The sequence below is a fragment of the Triticum dicoccoides genome, chromosome 3A, assembly GCF_002162155.2.
Source record: "Triticum dicoccoides isolate Atlit2015 ecotype Zavitan chromosome 3A, WEW_v2.0, whole genome shotgun sequence".
In the NCBI taxonomy this organism is placed as follows: domain Eukaryota; kingdom Viridiplantae; phylum Streptophyta; class Magnoliopsida; order Poales; family Poaceae; genus Triticum; species Triticum dicoccoides.
The window spans coordinates 642,910,641-642,921,201 of NC_041384.1; the positions used below are offsets into that span (position 1 = coordinate 642,910,641).

At 46.3% G+C, this 10,561-nt stretch overlaps 1 protein-coding gene across 1 annotated transcript in view; it reads left to right on the forward strand.

Moving 5' to 3' along the window:
* The window catches only part of LOC119272728 (probable methyltransferase PMT19), a 4,228-nt gene extending 700 nt beyond the window's left edge, over positions 1 to 3,528 (forward strand). Inside the window, exons 2-7 of the mRNA XM_037554143.1 lie at positions 3 to 362; positions 442 to 652; positions 773 to 1,070; positions 1,844 to 2,233; positions 2,339 to 2,416; positions 2,939 to 3,528. Of these exons, the coding sequence (XP_037410040.1) occupies positions 3 to 362; positions 442 to 652; positions 773 to 1,070; positions 1,844 to 2,233; positions 2,339 to 2,416; positions 2,939 to 3,152 (1,551 nt within the window). The 3' untranslated portion in view covers positions 3,153 to 3,528. The remainder of the gene's footprint in view (positions 1 to 2; positions 363 to 441; positions 653 to 772; positions 1,071 to 1,843; positions 2,234 to 2,338; positions 2,417 to 2,938) is intronic.
* Positions 3,529 to 10,561: the final 7,033 nt, after the last annotated feature.

Below are 10,561 nucleotides of genomic sequence, written 5' to 3' on the forward strand. Positions count from 1 at the left end.
GCCACGAGCCTCCCTCCGGCGAGCGCCACTGCCCCCCGCACCCTCCGCCGCCTCATCCTCCGCACCCGCCCGAGGACCCGCCGCCTCACCCTCCGCCCCCGCCTCCGCACTGCCGCGTCCCCCCGCCCCCCGGGTACCACCCGCCCCCACCGTGGCCCGCGCGGCGGGAACGCGCGCGGTTCGCCAACGCGGATCTGCCACCACTTACTGCGGCGAAGCTGGCCGCCTCTCAGGACCCCGTGCACGCGCGCGGGGAGTGGCTGGTGTTCCCCAAGGGGGCGGGGAATTACGTCGAGCAGCTTGAGCGCGTGGTGCCGCTCCGCGGCGGTGCGGTGCGAACGGCGCTCGACATCGGTTGCGGAGTGAGTAACTAGACTAAATCACTTCGTGCTTCCAGTAATTACCATACGTTCTCATCGCTGATGCTGTGGCTCGTTGCAGGTTGCGAGCTTTGGGGACTACCTGTTGAGCTATGGCGTCCTGACCATGTCCATTGCTCCGAGGGAGAGACACGGTGCGCATGTCCAGTTCGCCTTGGAGCGTGGACTGCCCGCGATGATTGGAGTGCTCGGCGCTCGCAGGCTGCCGTATCCTTCGAGGTCCTTCGACATGGTGCACTGCGCCGACTGCCATGTTTCATGGACTGCTCATGGTAGGACATGAACTAAATCGATACTAACTGCGAAAAATCACATACATATTTTCTTCTTTGTATCCAACTTATGATTGCACATATTTTCTGATGTTCTCATTCACCTATAGCTGATTCCAGATGGGCTGTATATGCTGGAAATTGATCGTCTTCTCAGACCTGGTGGGTATTGGGTTATGTCCAGACCACCCATAAGCTGGAAATCACCCTACAAGGGCCCCAACAAAACAATCGAGAACCTTGATGGTCAACAGTTAGCTATGGAAGATACTGCAAATAAGCTTTGTTGGGAAAAGGTGTCAGATAAGGGCACAGTTTCTGTTTGGAGAAAGCCTATTAATCATCTCCATTGTGCCCAAGAAGCAGAGTTCCTGAGATCACCACCACTCTGTACAGAAGATGACCCAGATAGTGCTTGGTAAGGTTCTCCTTGGCAGCTTGAACTTTGCTCTCTAGTCATTTTTGTGTGCTTTAAGCATGATAGTTAACTATTTCATTTTCCATAGTCCTCTCAATACCACCCAAGAAGTTGACACTGCACAGAATAGTTTGGCCAGGGTTAATGTTTATATACTCCACGCGTGTTATTGTGAAGCTAAGAAGAAACATACAAATTATAGCTGTTCTTATCTGAAGTTTGTCACTCTGTACATGACATGCGGGGGCTTGTATGGCCATGAATGTTAATTCTCCGGGTTAGTTGAACATAAGTGTGCCTAGAAATTTTCAGGAGACAACTCAATAACTAAAAAGAACTTTACCCAATACTTGAAGCATGTACAAAAAGGTGCATCTAAGTGAGTTAGTAAGTGTAAGAGTACGAGTACAGCACCAGTGAATAGGAGCTTACAGCCGAGCAGGACAGAAAGAAGGCAGTTGCTGAGTCATTGGATAATCTAAAATATTAGCCATCTGTACATAAGCGTGCCTGGAAATTTTCAGGAGACAACTCAATAACTAAAAAGAACTCTACCCAATACTTAAAGCATGTACAAAAAGGTGCATCGAAGTGAGTTACTAAGAATATGAGTACAGCACCAGTGAATCCAAAGAGCTCACCGCCGAACAGGACAAAAAGAAGGCAGTTGCTGAATCATTGGATAACCTAACATATTAGCCATCTCTTGCTTGCACTGAATGATTACTTTATCGACAAACTCATAAAAGGATTATTGTACTTCTATCTTGCAGGTATGTAAATATTTCGATGTGTAGAACTCGTCTTCCAAGAGTTGAACTTGTTGGTGATATTGCTGGTGGCCCAGTGGAGAAATGGCCTCAAAGACTTGCTGCAGTGCCACCAAGAATAGCCAATAGGGAAATCAAGGGGATGTCCATCCAGGCATACAAACATGACTTTTCAATTTGGAAGAGAAGAGTTGAACTCTATGGAACATATTTGAAAGATTTATCTCACAGGAGTTACAGAAATGTCATGGATATGAATGCTGGTTTTGGTAGCTTTGCTGCAGCCATGTTGAAATACCCTGTTTGGGTCATGAACGTGGTTCCTGCAAATATAACAGACAACACCCTCGGTATCATCTATGAGCGTGGCTTGATTGGAACATACATGGACTGGTAATGTTACAGAGCGACTGTTATCTTGTAATGGAGTACTATTCCTATTTTTCCATTAAGATATAGACAAGAACTCACTATCTCGAGTCAATTTTTTATTGTTAGGTGTGAAGCTTTCTCTACTTATCCACGTACATATGATCTGATACATGCTAATGGAGTATTCAGCTTGTATATCGACAAGTAAGTGACTCCTCATAATTCTCTTTGTTCAAGTATACTTGTTCTGTTTTGAGGCAGAACAGACTCAGAAAGAGACATAAATGCTATTTCTAATTTACTTAGCTTGAGGGTACCAAACTCTACTAAAATATAGAGTACCCACTGTGCCACTACACACCCTATGCTTCACGTAGTTTTGCCAGGGGCATACTCTCCCTGAACATAAAGACTTCAAGAGGCACCCATCATTACCCTTGGACCATGGATATCTGCTTACTGAATTTTCTTATCTGAAAAAAAGTAGCTAACATGAAATCCGCCCGGCTTAATTACAGCAATTGCTTGAATCCCTTAATTGCTGAATACCATCAGTATATGTACAATTTGTCAATTTCTGTTCCGCAAAAGGGGCCTAAAGTTATGTTTCTCCTTTTTCAACGCATGGCCTGACAAACATGATGCCTTCAAAAAGCACATGGTCACCATGCAACTCAGGAAGGTCTTGCGGTTCACCGCACTATTTTGACACTAATTTGTCTTCAGGTGTGGTATCCTTGACATACTGGTTGAGATGGACCGAATTCTCCGGCCAGGGGGAGCGGCAATAATCCGAGATGCAGCTGATGTTGTTCTGAAAGTGAAGGAGGCTGCTGATCGGCTGCAATGGCGCAGCCGGGTTGTCAACACGGAGGATGAGGGCCCAGATCCTCAGAAGCTTCTCATCGTCGACAATTCCCTCCCACTGCCAGGGAGCTAGTATAACAACTACAACGGCATCCGTTGACAGTACCATGATCTTATCAGTTACCTGTACAAATGAAGAGCCCGAAGGCGAGGTTACACTTGCAGTTACATGTCCGGATAAGATAAGCAAATAACCCTCTGACGAGGCTTGGTACATTGCCCCCAGCATGCATGGCCTTGAGTGTGTGTAGATGCCACCAACCTCTACCCTGGCACTCTGTAGAAACAGTGACCTTGAGTTTGTATTATAGGTTAATAGGTTTACATATTCTTGTGAGAGGTGGTGTATTATAGCTGTACCAGCGAGGAGCACATATGTAATACATGTTGGGTTGTTGTGATCTCTTTTTCGAAACAACAATCTGTCCCAGGTTCAGGCTTGATGCAAAAAGGGCCCGTTGTTAGGGGTGCCCGTACAAGCAAAGCACAAATCGAGTACGGACATGCCTTTTATCTCTCACGAAAATAGGACGCATAGTTTTTGAGCCTGAGCTCAAATGAGCTTGGGTGAACAGTAAAATAAAAAAAATCTGAATTTTTTGTTGACAAACATTGACAAAAGTTTCACGTACTTGCAAAAATTCGCCATGGAATCACATTTCTAGACGGTGTGGCAAAAACAAAAACAAAATCAGTACTCTGAAAATGCTACTTCAAAAGCATTTTGGAGCACTATTTTTTTTTTGCCACACCTTACAGGAATGTGATTTCATGATGAATTTTTGTATGCACTTAAAATTTTTGTCAAAAAAATATTTAGATTTTTTGGATTTTACTGTTCACCAAGCTCATTTGAGCTCGGGAGGAGAAGGACACTTTCGCAAGTAATACTACTGATGTTGCTAAACAGCTCGGAACTGTAAATTGAGTGTTGTAACTTCAGTCAGCTGACAACGGTAAGAGCATAGATAAAAATTGGACTCCACTGCAAATCTCATGACAGATGTTTTTGACCATGGTAAATTGAACCTTTTTTTTATGGCAATTTGTGTTTGCCGAGGATGGCGAGTTTAGTAGGCAAGCATGATAAATCCGTCTTGGTTCATTTTTCTGCCAGAAAAATGTCGTGATTGTAAATTAAATTTGCCATCCTCATGCCAAATAAATTTGGCATAAAACATTCAATTTTCGATGCTTAAAAATCTAACGCCGGAATTTTAGCATTAACGAAAAAAATTCCCGCAAAGGTTTTCTTTTTTGAACAAGTGGTTAGGTAAAATTTATCTAAGGTTATACTTACCACACGACTCATGAATACAAAGGTTGACATGGTTCCACCTGCACCCATGTGAATAGTACTTTTTTTAAAAAATACTATAAATAAATTAAATTAAATTAAAATTTTGGGGCATGTTTGGTAGCATGCGTTACTCCAAACATGTCGAGTGGGTGCGAGAAAAACCTAGCTCGCATGTGCACGAACCTTAAAGCAGCCCAGAGCTTGGCTCGCTAGGAAGGCTCGAATCGACCGTTCCAGTGAGCCAGGCTGAGTCGGGCGCAAAAGTGGGTCACAACATTCACGGCAGTGTAGGCAAAATCCTGGTGAAGGTGGCGGGAGAAAGAAATCGCCTAGCGCGGGATGGAGCGAAATTTGGCATTACCCCTCCCTCCATTTACTCATTGACCTCTAGCTCAGTTCTTGCTTTGCTCGGTGGCGATGACTCTCATATCTGTGGAGGCGCCGTTGGTGGCGACTTCAATCTTCGGCAGCAGGACCCGCTCCTCCCCTTCATCTTCGACTCTGTCTTGTCCTCCTCGTCTGTGCCATGGACGGGTCGTTGGCTCCAAAGGGGTAAGCAGCATACAACCCCTCTGCCTCTATTAGTTCATTTGTTAGGCCATCACGTAAGGTGTAGGATTGATTTCACCATTGCTCACTGCACCATCGTTGTCGCCAAGGTTATGGACGATACGATGAAGCTGGTTGTTCAGGCAACATCGCTGATAGATGTGATTCAAGCCTGGCTCATGTTGGTCCATAAGAGAGCCGTTTGTCGGAGTGATAAGCCTGTCATCCGTTATGACCCAATGTTAATCAAGGATAGGGAGAGGATGACGAATCTGAACCACATCTACAACTGCAACAACGTAGAGCTCTGCGGATGCTTCGAATGAAAAGAGCACCTTTCATCGGGCTTGTGGAGACGTTTAGGAACAAGGGGGCTGCTACAAGATAGCATCCACACCACTGTGGAAGAGCAAGTTGCCATTGTTCCTCCATGTTGTAGGTCATAATCAGAGGTTTGGGGTTATCCACAACACGTTCAGGAGATCAACGGAGACCATTTGTAGGTATTTCAGGCAAGTCTTGTATGTTGTTGGGAAGCTCAAAGGAGAGATAATCAAGGCACCAACCGATAAAACTCCTAGCAAGATCCGTGCGAGCCCAAGATGGTATCCGTATTTCAAGGTGAACACTACTCATAGTTCATGCCTTGACATGCTTGTGTTATTCTGATACAGCCATAACACCATCTTTTCATGCCACTTCCAGGATTGCATTGACGCAATAGATGGTACTCATGTGATTGCTAGAGTGTTGAGGTCACAGTCTACAACATACATGGAAAGTAAGCACTACACAAGGCAGAATGTTCTTGCTATTGTTGACTTTGATAAATGTACGACGATGCCGGAGAAGAGGAGGCCCAAAACCCGCCGTTTACCGAACACTGGACGGCCACCTCTTCGTATGACGTGTACATGGTGGATACACCCAAAGAAGCTAATGGCGATGACAAAGAAAACCCAGTCGAGGATAAATGTAACGCCCTCGATGCGGCTATATCTCCCACGTGTCGAAGCACGACTTAGAGGCATAACCGCATTGAAAGCAATGTTGCAAGTGAGGTAATCTTCACAACAACCCATGTAATAAATAAGGGAAAAGATACATAGTTGGCTTACACTCGCCACATCACACAAATAGCATAAATATCATTACATTCATCCAGTTACACTCAACGTCCGACTACGAAACCAAAATGAAGATAAACCCCAAATGCAACATAGTCCCCAATCGCCCCAACTGGGCACCACTACTGATCGTCTGGAAAGGAAACGTAGTATCGTCCTGAGTCCTCATCGAACTCCCACTTGAGCTCAGTCGAATCATCTGGAGCGATATCATCGGTCCCTGCATATGGTTTTGGAAGGAATCTTGAGTCACGGGGACTCAGCAATCTCACACCCTCGCGATCAAGACTATTTAAGCTTATAGGTAGGTAAAAGGTACGAGGTGGAGCTGCAGCAAGCGACTAGCATATATGGTGGCTAACATACACAAATGAGAGCGAGAAGAGAAGGCAAAGGCATGGTCGATGAACTATGATCAAGAAGTGATCCTAGAACAACCTACGTTCAAGAATAACACGAGACCGTGTTCTCTTCCCGGACTCCGCCGAAAAGAGACCATCACGGCCACATACTCAGTTGATTCATTTTAATTAAGCTTAAGTTTAAGGTTTTCTACAACCGGACATTAACAAATTCCCATCTGCCCATAACCGCGGGCACGGCTTTCGAAAGTTCAAATCCCTGCAGGGGCGTCCTAACTTAGCCCATCACAAGCTCTCACGGTCAATGAAGGATAATCCTTCTCCCAAGACAATCCGATCAGACTTGGGAATCCCGGTTACAAGACATCTCGACAATGGTAAAACAAGTCCAGCAAAGCCACCCAGATGTGCCGACAAATCCCGATAGGAGCTGCGCATATCTCGTTCTCAGGGCACACCGGATGAGCAAGACGTCGGGTAGGCCAGCCCAGAGTTGCCCCTGGTAGCCTCAGACATCGCTCAGTTGGACCAACACTTAGAGAAGCACTGGCTCGGGGGGGGGGGGGTTAAAATAAAGATGACCCTTTAGTCCGCGAAACCCAAGGGAAAAAGGCTAGGTGGCGAATGGTAAAACCAATGTTGGGCATTGCTGGAAGAGTTTTATTCAAGGCGAATTGTCAAGGGGTTCCCATTATAACCCAACCGTGTAAGGAACGCAAAATCAAGGAACATAACACCGGTATGACCGAAACTAAGGCGGCAAGAGTGGAACAAAACACCAGGCATAAGGCTGAGCCTTCCACCCTTTACCAAGTATATAGGTGCATTAAAGTAGACAAGATATAATAATGATATCCCAACAATAAACATGTTCCAACAAGGAACAAACTCCAATCTTCACCTGCAACTAGCAACACTATAAGAGGGGCTGAGCAAAGCGGTAACATAGCCAAACAACGTTTGCTAGGACAAGGTGGGTTAGAGGTTTGACATGGCAATATGGGAGGCATGATAAGCAAGTGCTAGGTATCGTATCATAGGCATAGCAAAAGAGCGAGCATCTAGCAAGCAAAGATAGAAGTGATTTCGAGGGTATGGTCATCTTGCCTGCAAAGTTCTCTGAGTTGACTTGATCCTCGTAAGCGTACTCAACGGGCTCCTCGATCACATACTCGTCTCCCGGCTCTACCCAAGCAAGAACAACAAGCAAAGGGAGACACAATCAACCACGTGCAATGCACAAACAACATGATGCAAAACATGTCATGATATGCGGGATGCGGTATGCGATGCATATGCACAATTCGGAAAGGAATGATTGACCCTGGACTCAACTTGGAAAACCAAGAGTGCCACTGGAAAGGTGAGTTGATTTCGATCGAAATCGATATAAATATCACCGGAATCGGATGCACGGTTTGGAAATGACAAGCAAAATAAATATGGCACCGGTCTGCGATTAACAGCACGAGGCCATCTAAATGCATCAAGAACAACATGCTACAGCACTCTAACATAGCAACAAAATACATGGTAGGGATCCACTCAAGATGCTTAACAAAAGATGAACATCGAGATACGGCTAATTCACTCAATAGAAAGCTCAAACAAGCATAAGATTACAAGTTACAGACTTAGTGAAATTAACAAGTCAGGAATTTAACATCAGGAAGCAATCTTTAGAGTAAGATAACAACATGCTACAAAACATATCATGGCAAAGCAAGGCATGGCATGAAGCTACTCAACGCATACAACAAAAGTCCCTTACTGACCATGAGCCAAAAGGGATCAGAAAATACAATGGCAACTATGTGAACATAGCAATTATCGTTAACAGATTCAGACTTAGTGAAAAACTGGAACATGGCAAAACAGATATCAAGTAGGCATGTTTACGATCTCGATGCACTCACCACAAGGCATTGCATGACAAACTAAGCATACACCCAGCAAGTAGACATGGCATAGAAGCTAGACATGGCAAGAACAACAACATAGCATGCACGGGTCAATAACAACAAGCTCGGCAAAATTGCTAAACATGTTAACAATCTGCCAGGAACATTTTATAGCAAAAGTAGAGCTCGATTGACTCAAGCTAGGGTGCTCCATAAATGCAAACAAAGACATGGATGGATAGAGCACCATAATATCTACACAACATCCTTACTGATCATGCTCAAAAGAGGCACAGATCAATTGGTAGCCACATGAACACATGGCATAAAAATTACAGCAGGAAAAGGACTTGGTGAAATTCTAAGTCCCTGAAACCAGCAACATTAAGTAAGCTACTTTGCATGCTTGTGCTAGTCACCACAGAGATCACAAAAATACATGGCATACACCCCTGTAAAGATGGCATGGCGTACTTCAAAACACATGTAGAGCTCAAAATCATAGCATGCACACATTAATCATGGCAAAAATGACAAGTGCATTTGCTGAAAATAATCTGAAACTAGCATCACATAGCCCTCTTCCAACAGCATTTCGGGCATCAAGATGAACTCAAATGAACATGATGCAATGAGATGAAATGAAGTACTCGTCAAGACGAACATTTTGATATGCTACACGCATGAATCGGAGCAACGGTGATGAAGGTATGATGCTGAGAACATGTGCAAAAATTATTGAGAAAGAGGGAAAAAGTCAACCCTAGGAATTAGGTTTTTCCAGATCTGAGATCCGATCGGCACTGTAGCTGGCGGCGCACGAACCGATGATCGTCGTCGTACTCGCCGGAGATTCGCCGGAGACTACGGAGGAAGGACAAGGTGGCCGGATCCGGCGACTCGGCGCTCGCCGGTGGCCGGACGGCGATGGCGGCGACGCCGGGCGGTGAGGGCGGCGGTGGAGACCGGGCGGCGGGGCCGGAGAGCGTCGGGCAGCGAGGCGGCGGGGAGAGCGGGGCGGAGCTGAGGCGGAGGAAGGCTCGGGCGGCGGCGCGCGGTGACCCGGGCCGCGGGGGCTCTCCTCGGGCCCGGCGGGCCTTGGCGGCGGCGTGCGCCGGAGTTGCCACGTGGCGGCGATTGATAGGTCCGGCGGAGCGGGTGGACGTGTCCGGCCCAAATCGGACACGTCCGGCGGCGAGGGGAGCGGATTTTCTAGTGTTAGGGGTGGAGAGATCCGAAAGTTTCAGGGAGGAGGCCTTTATATAGAGGTAGAGGGAGCTAGGAGGCTCCAAATTGAGCACGGTTTGTGGCCACGCGATCGTGATCGAACGGCCTAGGTGATAGAAGGGGTTTAGGTGGGTTTTGGGCTACTTTGGAGGGGTGTTGGGAAGCAACACACACGAGGCCTTTTCGGTCCCTCGGTTAACCGTTGGAGTATCAAACAAAATCCAAATAGCACGAAACTTGACATGCGGTCTACCGGTAGTAAACCAAGGCCGCATGACAAGTCTCGGTCCAATCCTAAAACATTTAACACCCGCACGCGAAAAGAGGTAGAAAGGGACACCGGAGGACATAGGAGCGCCGGAATGCAAAACGGACGACGGGGAAAATGCTCGTATGCATGAGACGAACACGTTTGCAAATGCAATGCACATGATGATATGATATGAGATGCATGACAAAGACAAAAGCAGACGGAGACAAAAACCCGACAACGAGGAAATAACATAACTTAGTGCTGGAAACGACAAGAGTTGGAATACAAATATGGCAGGTTACATACGGGGTGTTACAACACTCCACCACTACGAAAGGATCTCGTCCCGAGATCTAGGACTGGAAAAACTCCGGGTACTCAGAACGGAGGTGATTCTCGTGTTCCCAGGTGGCTTCACGGTTGGAATGATGTGACCACTTGACTTTCAGGAATTTGATTGACTTGTTGCGAGTCTTGCGCTCAGTTTCTTCAAGAATGGCAACGGGGTGCTCACGATAAGACAAGTCTTCCTGGAGATCAATCTCTTCGAAGTCGACGGTGCGGTCAGGAGTCTTGAAACACTTGCGAAGCTGAGAGACATGAAACACGTCGTGCACGTTTGCAAAGTTGGAGGGAAACTCAAGTTGATAGGCGAGATCGCCTCTCTTGCTGATGATCTTGAAAGGACCCACATATCTAGGGGCAAGCTTCCCTTTGATACCGAAGCGACGAGTACCTTTCATTGGAGAGACACGGAGGTAGA